General features: G+C 37.6%; 2 protein-coding genes across 3 annotated transcripts in view; one reads left to right on the top strand and one right to left on the bottom strand.

The window, feature by feature from the left end:
• The window catches only part of greb1l (GREB1 like retinoic acid receptor coactivator), a 44446-nt gene extending 43333 nt beyond the window's left edge, over positions 1-1113 (bottom strand). The window contains exon 1 of the mRNA XM_041992061.1: positions 1025-1113. The gene's annotated coding sequence lies outside the window, so the exon portion shown is untranslated. The remainder of the gene's footprint in view (positions 1-1024) is intronic.
• Positions 1114-3088: 1975 nt separating this feature from the next.
• rock1 (Rho-associated, coiled-coil containing protein kinase 1) overlaps positions 3089-16507 on the top strand; it is a 32134-nt gene continuing 18715 nt past the window's right edge. For both annotated transcript variants that reach the window (XM_041992099.1, XM_041992098.1), the window contains exon 1: positions 3089-3944. In XM_041992099.1, the coding sequence (XP_041848033.1) occupies positions 3852-3944 (93 nt within the window). In that variant the 5' untranslated portion in view covers positions 3089-3851. The remainder of the gene's footprint in view (positions 3945-16507) is intronic.

Here is a 16507-nt window from a genome sequence, read left to right as displayed (position 1 = left end):
TTTGCCAGGAACAAAGGCAGCCAGTGAGGAAACCAGCCCCCAAAGGGCCAGATGGTCAGCGGTCAGAGGCCCCCTGCCCCCTTCAGCCCTTGCCCTCTGTGACAGGGCTGCGCGTGCTCTCAGAAAGACAGGCCACCCAGTTAATTCACAGTATGCACTATTCATTGAACACATACTCACTGTAATATCTACAGGATGCATTAGGATTTTTATGGTCTTAAATGAAATAATAAAAAATGAAAAGTTGCAGTTTAACATACTAGATTCTGGTTTGCTTCTGATGAACTGGGAGGATGTTGAAATGTGTACACAGTGATTATAAGCTCTAATGACACTTTGGTACAATCTAGAAAAGAAAAAAAAAAGTCTGGTTTGCTCCTTGAAAACTACCAAATACATCTTCTGCTCCTTGTTATCTGATATGACTTTATCTAAAGCTGCTGAGGACAGTTTCAACACCAAGCCTTAGGCAACTGTAGTTTTCAATAGACAAGCACTTAAATTAGTGGCGTGGCTCCAGACATCCTGCTTGACCTGACAATATTAACAAAGATAGATTAACACCAGCAGTAGGCTATCAAAATAGCTTATTTTCCTGATTATTATTTTCATTAGTACATCTTATCTTTATCCTAAAGAACTATTTAATGTAATAAAAAAAGGCTGTTAAATCCATGCACTTACAGGTGACCATCACTGACAGCTACAACATTAGGGAAGGCTTGTTAATTTGCAAACAAATGAAGAACAGGCTTTTTTAAAAAGGCGACATTCTTGCATTCAAACAGGTTTACTGGCACTCCTCAACTGATGCCAAATGGTGTCTCAGTTTAAACGTTCTCCTCAAAAACCCTGCACTGTGAGAAATCACTTTACCTTTTTTACCTTCAAACAAACTTTCAACATCTGTTAAACGTGCGACTTTACAGGCTGCGGTGCGACCATGATGTAGACATTCTTGACATGTGACGTTCAATGGGTGTTTATATGCGAAGACAGGCAAAACAGTCCCATGCAATCTTACCTTATCTGGTCTGAAACGCGCTACGTGGCCATGTCCGTGAAGAATCGGGGCCGTGGGTGAAGTTGCGTCCCTGACTCCAGCGCCACCATCGATGCTGTTTCGGACACAGCTTATGTGATCTGCGCACCGCCACGGAGCTCCCGAGTGACGTCAGGACAGTATTTTACGTAGGCTACCATTTGGTTAAGTTACAGCGGAACTTAAGATCGATTTGAAGGTACAGGAAACACAGCAGGATAGATAGAAAGCATTTGAAGCGAAAAAAAAGAGTTAAATGTTAGCCTGCAAATAAGTGCGACGGGCCAAAATATTACAAAGAAAATAAATAACAAACAGCCAAATGCAAATAAAATTTTCTTTCTGCGAATTTGAACCTCATGGGCTATGCTTGGTTAAATCTTGTGGGCATAACATTGTTTTTATTCAAATAAAAACGTGTACCTTGTTTGAGAGACAGACAGAATAAAGTTCCACTGGCCCCAATGAATTACGCTAACATTGCTTAATTTGTAGAGTAACAAGCAAACGATTACAGAGATTACAGCCGTTCAAGTTCCTGAAAACAAGCGAGTTCCCAGCATACATTGTAAAACACCGCCCTCTGGTGGGTAAAATCAGGAATACTCTTTTTTTACAGATCAGTGTGGTTACAGTTCGCTTATGTTGAAAGGGATTTTTGTGTATCGGCAATTGTTATGGGTTTTCTTTAATTCGAGATCTTTTATAGTAAACAAATACACTGGAGAGGAACAAGTGAAAGAGTACTTGTTTGGCATTAACTGGAGTACAAAGTACATGTATAATCTGAGAACCATTGACGATGCACAGAATCCAATCACACCTTTCTTATAAACAAAATGGGATGAATAAAAAAATGACCTGAATGTTATATTGCAATAGCCATTGCTGTGACATAAAAATGCTTCAGTTAAAGAAGTAGACAAAAGATAATTAGCCTGTTATAATTCATTGGAAAAATATGTTTTCCTACTGAACTATATTTATAAATGACGAGCTCCAACATTCCTTCCAGTTAGTATAACACAATGACAGCAGGATAATATAAATTACTGCTGTCTAGACTCACATTTATTGGTAATTTATTTGTAGAATTTGTTAGCAATTTTGGTTAATTTCATTATGGTTCAGAACTGAGGGGAACAGCTACCCATATTTATATATATTTTAGCACCGAATAGAAATAAATAAATAATTTAATTTTCAACTGAATGGAATACAATATATTATCAGTAAAATTAATCACCTATGAAATTTTGTCCATAGCTAATATCGCTATAGGGAATAAAGTTTAAATATGTTTAGCACAGGAATAGAATAAAAATGGACCAACCCTGAGTCTATTGATTAACTCTGCAAAATGTATCATTAACAAGTTTTATCATTAACCCTTTGCAGTTATTATTATTAATATTGTTTTTGTCTGTGTTATTATTTAGAACTTTTAATGATACATTTATTATGTTAAAAATGTATTCATACAGTAATAATTTTACTAACATAATTTTGTCATTTAAATGGTAAAATGTGATTAGAGTTACCGATAAATATGTTAACAACATATAAAAAAATGCCCTATTGTACCATTACAGGGGCCGAATGAAGCATTATTATTATTATTATTATTATTATTATTATTATTATTATTATTGTTGTTGTTGTTGTTGTAGTAATTAGCGAGTAATATTTAAAATGAAGACATTTCATTTGTTTTTTTTACAAATTATCCCAAATTACATTTTTGTCCAGTACATGAAAAATTATGTTAACATGTCCTGCAGAAGGCCATAGTCCAAAACCTGCAGCTAGTACAATAACTGTATCATCAAAACAATTAGGAGTGAGGAGAAAGGGCCAGTTTAATATAAGACGAAAGTTGATATAATTTTGGGGGTGTATGTGTGTAATGATTTCCTTCTCCTGGCGGATTTTTCATGGGATCTTGTCGTTTACGTTGAAACGTTGGGAACAGCAACGTGTTGCCTGTGAAATCTTTATATGCGCCCTAGCTTAGCGCATGCGCAGTACTTGACATTTTGAAGCAGCTTCTCTGGGGTGTTTGAACAGGAAGGCGGACATGTTGGCCAAGCTGTGTGAGAAAAACGGGCATAGTCTGCGATTGCTTTCCGAAAACGAACACAGATCTAACCAGATTTACATTTATATCCAGTGTGAGAGTTACAACTGTTTGGATGGAAAACAGCCGTCAGTGAATGACAGTACATGGGACGCCGCGGAAGGACTACGGTGAAACGTTATAGAGACTCCGTGTTTAAACTGTTCGAAATTTGGAAGAAGCAGAAGTTTTTTTCCCACCACTTCTACTTTTCAGCTGTCAGATTCATTTGTCGATTCCTGATAGGCCCTGGCACAGCGATGGGAACGGGCCTGGACTAGTCTTCCGACCAACTGCACTTTTCGAGAAGATATTGCAGTTACATTTGAATTGCCTTTTGTGTGGATGCACCAACGTTTTAAGTACTTATCCTCAGTGGCATCCTACGGAGGTTGACTAATCTGCCGCCGCATTTATCTCTGCCACTGAAGTTGTTTGCCACTTGTACTTGGAAAGAAATCATCCGACTCCGAAATGTGGCATGTTCAGTGTAACCTTAAAGTCTTTGTTGTCTGTGAAAACTCGAAGAGAACGATGCATTTTCTCTGAAGTTCGGTGTAAAGTTCACACCAAAAAAGGAACACTTGGCTAGCTAGCTGCCGCTGGCTGCTAAAGCTAGCTAGCCATCCCATTGCCTCGCTTGAGAGCTGTTTTTGTTCATAGCCCAGCGCCGGGACTGAGTTTGACAACAAAATGTCTTCTGGGGAAAGTATGGAGGCCCGATGTGAAAAAATCGATTCCATGTTGACGGACCCAAAGTCAGAAATAAACACGGATTGTCTACTGGTAAGTTTGTAGCTTGTTAGCTTGCCATGTAGCTAACGCAGCTATTTGGGGTCAGTCTACTCCTAGGAGCAGAAATTCATACACTTGAACAAGTTTGATGAGGCGTTCATTAACATATATGAAGTATATGTTTACTGAAGGACACAAATGAGTAGTTTGTCAATGTTTCCCTAGAGTCAAACATTGTATTAACCTTAGGTCTTGGTTGTATTGTGGAACAACAGACTCGTGGGTACAAACGTGTAACCGGCCAATTAAGTTACCTTAACAAGGACCAAAACAGTCACTATAATATTTGTTATTATGTGTTCCCATCGAAATATAATGTAGATTTTTTTCACAATTTTTTGCGACTGTGGCCATTTTGAACTATAATAAAAGTTGTACACTGTCCCAGTTTGGGCAGTTTCTGTCATATTGTCAAGCAATTCTACATTTCTCTTCTTGGTTGTTTGACGCCCCCCCGTTTTGCTTGTTTTAATCTGTTCAGATTTATTGTAACTTTGTGGTGATTTGGAGTCTATATTTTGGCCCTCCAATTTTTATTATTTTTGTCCAATTTTGATCAGGTTTTATCTCCTTGAGTAAATTTGTTTCATGAGCGTTTTGTTTTTGTGCCACATTTTTGGTTTATAGGTCTCTAATTTTGGTTATTTTGCATCTCTACCAAGTGTGTGTGTGTGTGTGTGTGTGTGTGTGTGTGTGTGTATATATATATATATATATGGGCATTTTATATAGCTGAGATTGTTATGTATTTTTTTGGGAAAAGTTCAGGATCCATCTGACTCCTAATTTATTTTTACTTCCCTAAATCAAACTGTAATGAGAGAAATTATAAGCTATGTCAATATTGTTTAGCTATGTTCTGTCAGCATCAACAACAGGTGTCAGAGCATATTACAAGGGATAAAGAAGAACAGTGACAATTAATTTAGACTGGCAGATGGCAGCCGTTGTGTTTGTGACAAAGAAAGACACACCATGTCTAAATATTTACTTCAAATGGTTACTTCCCACCTTCTCTAAAGTGATTTGTGATGCTACAAGGTGTAGTTTAGATCATTAGGAAGTGAGTGATTAGATGTGTTGTTTGGTCTGGATGTGCCTAAACTTCATATGTAGCTTTAGACCATCTTCAAGCCAGTTGTAACCTGTATTTCTCCAGCTTCATCAGTATGGCGTTCATGTTTTAATAGATGACCGCTCATGAACCGACTCTCCTGTCTGAGGGAGAAGGTGGTTGCTGCACGTGCTAAGCCCTCAAGCAACCACTTCATAGATTTGTATTAGAGCAGTTTTTTGGAACTGACTTGGTGTGGAGTGGATGCCAGGGGAATTTTTTTGTTTTTGTCAAGAAGAATATGTCAGCTTCACTGACAGTGACAAGGGTTTTTACAGGGATTTGACTTAAGTTGAACCCATATGTTTGGCATGATTGATCCAAATTTGTTGGGTAAATAAATTAATGTACATGCCCAGAATATCTATGGACTGACAATGACACCTGTGTTTCAGGTTTGCAGGTCTAACTGACTTTTTATTATGTGTTTACTATTTGAGAACAGTAGTTTTATTGTAATTAATTCAGGTAGTTTACATATATGTTCTGTTGGTGTTTCCTGTTAAGTTTTTCGCAATCTTGATGGTATTATATGAACTAACAGACTGATAACTAAGCAAAAGAACATTTGGGAAGGGGGTTTGCCATACCACCCCACCCATATGCTGAAGTTGTTGTTTATGTTGTGAATAAGCTGCTGTGGATGGCTGTCTTTTGAAAAGAAAACATGCTTAGTCTCTATGATGTCCTGTCATGTTGCAGAAATAGGCTATTAAACTCACCTTAAGAGTGCACATGCTCTGCATTTCAACAGCAGAAACCTGTGGAGGCTGTTCCTACTGGCAGGCTCACACAAGGGTGTTGTTCATCTTTTCCCCCCTTCCTGCAATCTCCTCTGATCAATGAATGGGGGCCTTTAGCTGAGGCTCTCTCTACCACCATGGAACTCCACCCACAGCTTAATAAAATTCCATGCTAATCAAATAACCTCTTGTCTTTGACTGGCCTGGAGTCCCCTGTGTGTCCCAAAGCCATTCTGCATGTCTGGAGAGAGTTGAGACCGACCAGGCAAGCAGCTCTGAGGTAGCAGGGTGTGGGCTCTGCTCTCTTCCCATAAACCAAAATTATGTGGACTGAAGAGTAAAGACTCGTGTTTCTCAGGGCTGTGAATCAGGACATTTAACTCATAAACCAGCCAGCATGCTTGACTGTGAGTAATAGGTTCCATCATAATGCACAATTCAAGCCATTTACTGACTACAAAATGTTTCTTTACCTGCCACTGCTCTCTGTTTAAAGTGTAGCACTGCTGGAATTGTACTTTTCCCTGCTGAAGCTTGGTCTGGGTTGTGCTACGATTATAATTGGCCTAAATGTTATCATTCAACTTTGGGTTTGCAGTAACTTTTCTGTTTTCTAACCTTGTTTCTCTTGTCTTGACCTTCTAAATAAATCTTAACTTGGAATGAAGAGTACCTTTATCTGGATGGTCTGACACCACAGCACCACCCTGTCATCATTTTCTGGAGTGTTTTGCAGAAGGGATCTGAGCAGACAGAACAGCTCCAGGGAAGAAGGAAAAGAAAAAAAAAGGGAGAGACCACTGCCATTTATTCTTAAATCAGCATCTTTGAGTATTACTACAAAAAATTTAATTCCTACGCACATCTCATTCTGCTTTACCAGGACAACAAAACTACAGTATTGCAGAGGGCAAAAACAACTGTGAACTGAAAGGGATGACCACAAACTTATCACTCAGGAACTACAGGCAGACATCAAGTGACCATCAAACACAGTGGCAGACTGAGGTGAAGTGTATGGCAAGAACAGCTGGAAACAGGTTCCTACAGGGAGGACTGGAGTCATGCTAAACTCACCTTAATCAGTGAGAAGCAAAGACCTCAGGCTGAAGTTTGGAAAAGACCATATCCTAAGGTCTTACTCCAGTCTTCCACAGGGCAGTAAAAGACTAGAGTAAGGTCATATTCTCTGAGTCCATCTTGCAACTTTGCTCAACACCTAGTGGTTTTATGGTTAGATGGAGACCTGGAGAGGCTTACAAGCCAGAATATCTTGTAGTGACTGTTAATTATAGTGGAGGAACAGTAATGATCAGGGGGTGCTTCAGCAGGGCTGGAATCAGGGAGATGTGTCATTGTGAAGGGTGCATTAATAAAGCCACATACAAGATTATCCTAGAAAAACATTTACTTCCTCATGGTAAGACTGTGCTCCCCAGCGCAGGCAATTACAGCAGGACAATCCTCCTGACCGCACAACCAGGGGAATCAAGGTTTGGATAGAGGATCACCACATCAAAGCCTGTCATGGCCAGCTCAATCTCCAGATCTGAACCCTGTTTTAAAACCTCTGGAATGACATCAAAAGAAAGATGGATGGTCACAGACCATCAAGCAAAGCTGAGCAGTTAGATGTTTTTTTGTAGAAAGAATGTAAGAAAGTTACCCAGCAGTTGTTTTAACATAGGATATATATATATATATACGTCATGTGTTCCCAGCTTTTTAATATTTTATTTAGCAATAGTTATTTCAGAGTTAATCATTACATGTTCAGTCTTATGCAGTTTGGGGGAAGGCGCTGGATGCTAATTGGTCAATGCTACAATACTTGTTTAAACAACATTACGACCTCACTTGTAAAAATGTTAACCAAAAAAAACATGTATTACAAGTACAGTTTCATCTGCTTTATCTGGGTTTTTAAGTGCATATCCCCTCAAGTTTAGTCAAAAAAGAGATGCACTTGAGCAATGCAGTTAATATGCAATATAACACACTAATGTTGAGGCAATTTCTTAGTAGTCATTGGTGCTGAATTGATGGATCATTTGCAGATTTCTGTGCTACACATGCACTCTTCCTACTAAGCTACAGCTGTCATAAAAAAAACCATTATCATTGTTTAAAAAAAACTGTTCTAAGTTATTTTATATAACATGTTGTTGATCTGCCTCATAATCCTATTCCTACATCCCAATTAGAATAATAGCTGGAGCACAGTGAATTCTTACCTTACTCCAGCTGAATACCTGCCTTCGCCTCAGTAACCTTTGCCTTCAGTTGGTGAGCCTAACCCTAAGGTGTTGCCTACTCTAAAAAATGTTATTTCTCTGTGGTTTTAGGTTTACTGATGAATCTGCACAGTTTTAACAGGAGCATAATGAAGCAACACAAGGTTTCGTTACTGTTGACATTTATTTGTGTGTGGCTGTGGTGGCATTGGTTTGATGTGGAGGTAGAAAAGTTTTTACATGGTACATGGTCTACTTTATAAACATACTCTATAACCTGAGCTGTTTAAACTTGATTGAAGCAAAGTACTGGTATAATTAACTTATATGTGCTTCTTCTTTGTTTTGCGATTGCTCTGCAGTATGGAGAGTTACTCTGCAAAGCTCTGCAATGTTGAACATGTAGAGAACTGCAAGTTCAAGTAAAACAAAACATGTTTTTAGCAGGATGAGCTTTGATTCTAAAACAAGGTTTTGTGTTTGATACTTATACATAGATCACTTAATAAAATTAAGCTAAAATAGAATTTTAGAAACTTTATCTAGTTTCCTCAATCAGATGTTTACGCAGATGAGTGCAGCATCTTTATTTGTTGTGAATGGTTCCCATATCACAGCTCACTGCCTTTTGCAAAGATAATACAGCTTAGACACTAAGTGAAACTCACTTTTATGGTTGCAAACGGCCATTATCAATAAACGTTCCTCTTTTGTTAAAAATAAAAAACAGTAGTTAGATAACTAATGTTACCCGTTTGAAAATAGATGATTAAGCTATCTTTTACATGTTTTAGTCAATAAAAAACATTTTAAACAGCTAGATTGGAACTTGATTTAAGAAACATATTTGTGGAAAATGTTATAGCCAACATCTGATCTGCCCCTATTGTTAGAAAGGTTCAGAGTTGTCAGTTGTAAACTGCTCTCCTCAGCTATTCAGTTATGGGAACAACAATTGGCTGAGCTATTTGTAGCTCTGCATTCCCTCAACAGGCTGATTACGTTCAGGAATGCATACTAAAATGATTTAGTTTTTTTTAATAACTGAGCAGGTTTTCCTTTTTTCCATTGAACTTTATTACATTCTTCTTTACTTTTAATCTTTTTTTCTTAAATAGTAAAATCCCAGTTAGGTTGTCTTACTTAAAGGAGCCTCTTGACTATGTCCTGTAAATATGGCTAAACTGTACCAAGTTCATGATTATTTGTTTGGGTGAGATAAAAACAATGCTGAGCAGGAAAGCAGGGTTTTACTTGAGAATGCAAAGCCCTGTCTGTGGAAACACGCAAGTGTGCTTCACTGTTGGACTAAGGCATTTATATTTTGACATAAAAGTATTTGTGGCAGCGATTTCAGCTCACTTGGACCTGATAAGAAAATGGAATACCCCTGTTTAATCACCTCTGGTTTCACTGTCACTCCCATTTATCCAGTAGAGTTGTTAGATATGCAGTCTTCATAGGTAAGTAGAATTGCCTGTCTATAGATATTAAGTACAAGGGGGGTGTGTAAAAGTAGTTTGCACAAAGTGAATAGTTTAAATAACCCAAATGCAAATCTCACTAGTGTCTTTCTTTCACAGTGTACCAACTGAATAAACACACACTTAAGTATTGGTTTCTCTCAGACTGTCTGAGAGGAAGCAGTGAGGAACTGATGTGGTATTTCATGCTTTGAATGGCTTCATTGGTTTGTGTGATCACATTTGTATTTTTTAAGCTCACAGTGGAACTGCCTTTATTTGCATGATGAATTAAATGCCCGTCTGCACAATTGTTCTCGTGGAAAGCATATTGTCTTGACGAAGTAGCAACAAGGAAACGAGAAGTTATGCTCAACTTAGCCATCCACATGCCTTGTGCTAGCATACAGAAAGAGATGATGTGGCCGAGTGTCTCATGGAAATTTTAACTCAGACATAAATGTCTGGAAAAGGGCTTGTGTGTATTTTTCTCCCCGAAAAGTTAAGAAATAGAAGAAATAATTGCCATATGTAATGTCAACCAGGGGCTTAGTGTGTTTTGTACAGCTATTCATTTTTTTTCATTGCCACCACATTTCTTTAATATGGTAATTAGACAGGTTTTCATGTTATCCAGTAATCCCAGGGATGTGCCATCCTCTGGCTGGAGCAACATCAGCAGAAAGAGGATAACAGGGAGCCCTGCAAGCTCTGATTTGTTTTCTTATGTTTTTTTTTTTTTTTTTTTTTTTCCACAAAGAGTGCTACATATTAAAACTGAGTCTAATGACTCCCCTGTTCGGCTTCTGATGCATTCAGTAAATCATATGCATACATTTCTGTCAGATATCTAGTCTAGAATTTAGCTCGATGTGTGAACTTGCATTTTGCTTTGTTTGCAACATTCTTTCTCATTTTTGTGCTTCAAAGTCTTGCGTCCTCCCTGTTTGCCTGAAAAGCAGAGAAACAAACTTGCTACTTTGAAATTTAGGGGCTGCAATATGTGACAGAACTGCTCTATTAAGGATAGGTTAACTTCTGGAAATTCTTTTTTTTACAAAGGAAAAGCTTTGTTGGGGATCCGTCACCACAAGTCTTTATACGTATTAGCCTGGTGTTGAGCTGATTTTAGAATGATCCATGTTAGGATTATTTGCTCTGAGTAAGTTTGGCAGCTAAAACCTAACTGAGGTCAATGTTGGAAGTTGACCCACAACCTTGACAATTAAAGATTAGTCTGCAGAAGTAACTTGATCTTATTTATGGACTGAATGCGATGACCTCTCTGTATACAGGGATTTTAAAACAAGATCAAAGTAATCTGTATCCCTACAGCTCTATACATATATCTCTTTATCTACCTCTACCCATCTATATATAGAGATTAAAAAAAGGTATAAATCTAATGGAGATAGAAAGAAATATTCTTGATTAAAAATAGACTATGTTCTGATTTATCCACAACGTGGACTTGATGTGATAAAAAAATGAGTGAAAAATTGCACAAAAATTGTTGTCCTACATGACAGTTAATATTCTAGACAAAAGAAAGACATATGTTGCTGCTCATTCAAGTGGTGCTTATTTATTAGAGATGCGCCACTCTAATATGAAATCAGTGAAATCACGTTATTGTCATTATTGCTGTTGTTGTTTTTGTGTAAGATTTCATTAGGCTGTAGTAAACCACGCATCACTTCTTAAGAGGGCAACTGAAACAAAATTAATCCAATTTAAATGTTTTCCAAGATAATTTATGAGAAACCTTCTAAATTAAATCGAAGAGAATGTCTGTAGCTGCTTCATAATCTTAATAAAACGAAGGTAGTTATTATTTAGCGGTAACAACCTCTTTTTTAATATTTAAAGTTAAAGAGAATGTGCTGAAAGGGAAGCAGGATGTATGTGAATAATCTGGGAACACTAGATCAGGGGTGGCCAACGTCGGTCCTCGAGAGCCACAATCCTGCAGGTTTTTCATGCATCCCTGCACCGACAAACCTGACTAAAACTAACGAGTCATAGTGCAGATCCTTTTAGGCTGTTGGATCCACTTAATTTGAGTCAGGTTTGTTGGTGCAGGGATGCATGGAAAACCTGCTGGATTGTGGCTCTTGAGGACCGACGTTGGCCACCCCTGCACTAGATAGTCTGACAGGGTTGCAGACAGATTATGGTTTGCTGTATCAGCTCAGAGGGCTCGTTTCTGCTGAGGAAGACTTCTGATGGTAGAAGCTGCCTTTCAGTCTGGTCAGAATGTCTTCATGGAACCGATTTCTGACAATTTTTAGTTAATTTTAAAGAGCCTACAAGCGGTACTGTGCTAGTAGCCAATGTTTAAAATGCTGTACGGTTTTTCGTGGCTTCGCTTTTCTGTGAAATGAATCCATCATGCTCAACAAGCTGCAGCATATGAGCAGAAAACAAAACAAAACAAAAAAACCCAAACTCGAGATTCCCAGGTTTTTCTTCACCTTCTTCATATGAGTCGCATCATTAAGCCGGGTTGCAGTATTTTAGCTAGTGGACTTCTCCAGTATTTTCCTTGACAGATAGACTGATCAGCCAGAATGATGAATTGGAACAACTTTTCTGTTTGTTAATCCCTTCAGTTCTTACATTGTATGTTTACCATTCCTCTGCAATACTTAATTTGCTGCCCTATTTTCTTAGTTGAACAACTTTTTATCTTGGAAATCTTAGCTGTACACGTTTCAAGTTTCTGTCTTGCTTTTTTATGTTTCCAATTTAATGTATTCAAATTAGTGACACGTAGGGCTGGACGATTTGGCCCAAAAATAAAATCTCAGATTTTTTATAACCAAATCCGATTTCCAATTTTAATCGATTTTTTTTCTTTTACAAAACATAAACTTATTAAAAAATTTTATTTATTTATATAAATGAATGCCAGCAAAATAAAGCATATAATGTCATAACTTTTCCACCATATAAATGACTTCATATCTTGCATAGAAATATGCAACACAACTGCATCCGTGATCTCTTTCCATTTGGATCCTTATCATACAGGATCCACTGCAGAAATAATTCCCGCGATGAAAGTTGTCTCCTACCTAGAGTTTGTAGGCTAAAGTTGACTTCTGCATCTCGTAGAGAGCAGCGTTTCTCACTGCAGTTATACGCAAAGCTAAATCCCAGGCATGAGTGAAGGGTCACTTCACTGAAAATGTCAGACAAACACTGTTCTGGTGTGGAGGGAAGGCTAAATCTGCTTCTAACTAACTATGGAAAAAAAAATCCAGATTTTCATAAAAACAAATAGCCAGAAATGGAAAATTTGATTTATCGATTTTATCGATTAATCGCCCACCCCTAGTGACACGCTACATTAGCAAAGGCAGCTCATTCCCCATCACACTTATAAGTGCGGGTGTATGGTAACGCTGCATCTAAACTAGAAACTCAGAGTAAAAACAATCATGTATAATTACATGTATTTATAGGTTCTAATGGACAGATTACACTACTTTGGTAGACTTAAACTTGCATCATACTTAGAATTTGTAAACACTGGACCATGACAGGTCCCTGTGTGTATTGGTGCGTTGGATCGTGGAATTTAGTGCGAAATCCGATCCATGAAGCAAGTACATATCTGAGCCTGATAAGATATTGGATCGGATTGATCACAGCTCTAATATTTATTGTATAAACTATTCATCTATCATCAAATAAATGAATTGGTTTCTTTATTGTTTATGTCGGTGTGATTTTGTGATTTTGCTTTAATTTTCCTTTGCTCTTCTGGTGCTTGACCTAATTTTTGACTTGAACCATCTTAACATGGCTGTCATGCACTGTGACTTTTTTTGTTTTTTCCTTTATTTGTTCTCTTATTGGTACAGCCAGCTCCATATTCACCAGCCCTCCCCCCCCCCTCCACCTTTCCTTTATAGTGTTAAACACTAGTGCTGATTGAAAATAAGCAGCACTAAATGACTCTTTTACTTCAGATTAGCTTTTTCTCCCTCTTCCTTGACTTTTTTGTTGAGAACTTGTTTGGCCACATACCTAAAATAGCTCTCTGACGTGTACAGTCCTGTAAAGGAATGTTACTGTGGCTGTCCAGAGTTTTCTGTGGCAGGAAGTTATGCAAACGTGCAATGCTGCGCACAGAGCCTTGTGATTAGGGTCCTGAAAGACTCAGTTCTTCAGCACTCTTCTTTTTGTGTTGGCTGGTTGGATTCAGTATGGCTAACAAGGTCCATTTTTCTAGTAGTTTATGGTCTGTCTTGTCAGACTTTCTCCTCAGCATTGACCTATGTAGTTTTGTAAGCTGAGACGAGTCTTACTACCGACCTTAAAATCCTCCTGTATTGTTTATTTTTTCCAAGAAACATTTTACACCTCCCATATCTCCTTTTGCCTCTCCCACCTGTCTTTTCCCTGTTTCCACCCATCCTGCAGGGCACTTGGTGTTATGTCTCCTGTGGAGGGGTGTGGCCCCGACCTCCACTGTAGAGCAGAAGCAGCAAAGTTACTTAAGAGGATTCTTTTCTTTGTCTTAGCCGCTGATTCACAGTGTGTCATCACAGCTTTGCTCAGAGATGCAGAAACAAATGTGTTGTCGTTCACAATACCTGAATGACAAGGTTCTTTTTATGATAGTGAATTCCGAGATGATGCACGTTTTGCTGGCAAGGAAAGTTTTTTTGTATTCAAATTGTTCCTGACTGCTGAACTTGAGACTACTTGGGTAAACTAACCTGTGACAGAACCATGTAATGTTCATGTTCAGCATCTGGCTTATGTCTGTTTGAGAGACTGCACAAAACTGTGTTCAAGTGTTTATGTGGCGCTCCAGTCACTCTGGATTATAACAGATTAGATTAAATCATGCCAATGGCACTTTGGCTCCTGAGTAGCCAGAGCAATAATAGCTGTATGCACTGTATGTTTACAGCATTTGTAATTCCAATATTGAACATATTCATGAACACATCATTTAAGATATAATTTTTTTCAAACTTCATAGTCCTTTTCAAGCATGGGCAATGCTCATTTTATTGCTGCACATGTCTGTCTAAACAGCTGCTTTCAGGTTTCAGTAGATTAAGATTCCTTGTGGCTCTATTAAGTGATAATGACAACGGGAGCCCCAGCGCACAGATGGTATTTGCCATTTGGATTGCTCTGTACATAAGCTGAGGTATGATGAAGAAGTTTGTAGAGTCGGGGTTATCTAATAACTACATTTACTGTAAATAATGGTTCATATTAGTCTAATGACATGTTTGTGGGTGATTAATTTTCTAGCAGCGGATGCTAGCAGCTGGATCAAAAAGGTAGCTTTTGAACATTCAGCATAATTTCTTACTGATGATTGACCCAAGATACTGCACCTTATAATAGTTGGCTAGTTTGACTTAAATTTAAAAATCTACTGTGCTGCCATTTACATAATGTTCAGTTACTCTTAAAAGCCAATTTTAAATTATGTCAATTTTAGTTTGCTGACTTGGAATAAAATGTCACAGCTGCAGGTCCTTTTCAGCAGCTGGCTGTTGGCAAAGCTTTCCAGTGTGTGACTCAATAAAAACACGAGAGTATCTGAAGACACACTTAATACAGTTGAAAAACCAGCATTTGAAGAAATGCTACACTTTCATAAACAGAATTAACAAACAGGAAAAACATACTTAAAATCTCCAGCTTGTACAACTAAACGAAGAATGACATGACAACAAACGAAGATTTGAGAGAAACAGACTTTTAATCTGCTTCCACAGACATTTATTTCCGAAGCTTAAAAGGAAAACACATGTTATGTTATGTCTCCAGTCTGTTGTTTTTTTCAGTTCTGTATTTTTCTTGTAACAATAGTCCCCAGATCACCATCATTACTTCATCATGTATGTCCACTGCCATGCTGGGTGTTGTGTTTTCCGGTTGTTGCCATGGTTCTAGTTCTTCGTTTTTCTAGTTGTTATATTTCTTCTTCGTTTTTATTAGATCACATTTGGTCGTGCGAGATTTCTGGCTCAGAAGACTAGATTCTAGATCAGTTGCAGGACAGAATAGTTGTGTGTGTTGTGCTAAAATTATCAGAGCACACCACACACAATTAGATCAAAACTGTTTAATGGCATATTTTATGTCTACGTGTGAGGTCTCTAATAGATAAAAAACAATGTCTTCAGATTTAGGAAATCTTTATGTGTGTACCAACCTTTAGTCATCTTAAGTTATTTAATCTGTTACTTTTATGAGAAATATTTTGACTTGTGTAAAAAAAAAAAAAAAAAAAAAAAAACAACTCAGCTTCTAATCATCCAATCAACCTTGGTTGTCTAAGGTCAACAACCTGTTTCTTGCTTTTAATAATGACTTACTTTTCTGCAAATACATTGTGTCTTTAACTGCTTAATGCTGCAAAACAGGAAAACATTTCTTACTGAAGTGAAACAATTGCATATTGTCTCAAAGGGGTTTTTTTCAACTATATAGCTCAAAAATACCTTTATGGCCAGTAGCAATCTCAAGTACCTTAATAAAACCTTTATGATGTGAAAAACATAAAATTTCTCAATTGCTTTTAAATGTTTTGTTATATAATTTATGCTGTAGTTTCTTATAGAAACAAAATTGAACACTTGAACTTCAAGGTCACTGTAAACATAAGTGTGTGTCTCATAGAAAGACTAAAGTCTGATCCTGTCTGCATTTGACTGCCGAATAGAAAAACATAAAGGCATAATTACCCCCACCCCCACTGTCTGTAATAATGAGATTCAGTTAAATTGATTGAATATCATTATAATAATGGGCAACATTCCTTAAAGTGTTGAGGATCCTTCAGGGAACATGTACATTGGTACTAAAATGTGTTTCTCTGATACTATTTATTAATCCCTATCACTGATTCAAATCCCACTGTAGAAATCTATGTTCAGAGCTCTTCCAGAAAGCCCTGCAGTAGACTCTTTGCTCTTTGCATGTTGTCTGTGATGATGTGAAGATCAGTAAAGACAGTCTA

Source organism: Melanotaenia boesemani, chromosome 8 (assembly GCF_017639745.1).
Source record: "Melanotaenia boesemani isolate fMelBoe1 chromosome 8, fMelBoe1.pri, whole genome shotgun sequence".
Lineage (NCBI taxonomy): Eukaryota > Metazoa > Chordata > Actinopteri > Atheriniformes > Melanotaeniidae > Melanotaenia > Melanotaenia boesemani.
This window is presented reverse-complemented; position numbering and strand designations above follow the sequence as displayed.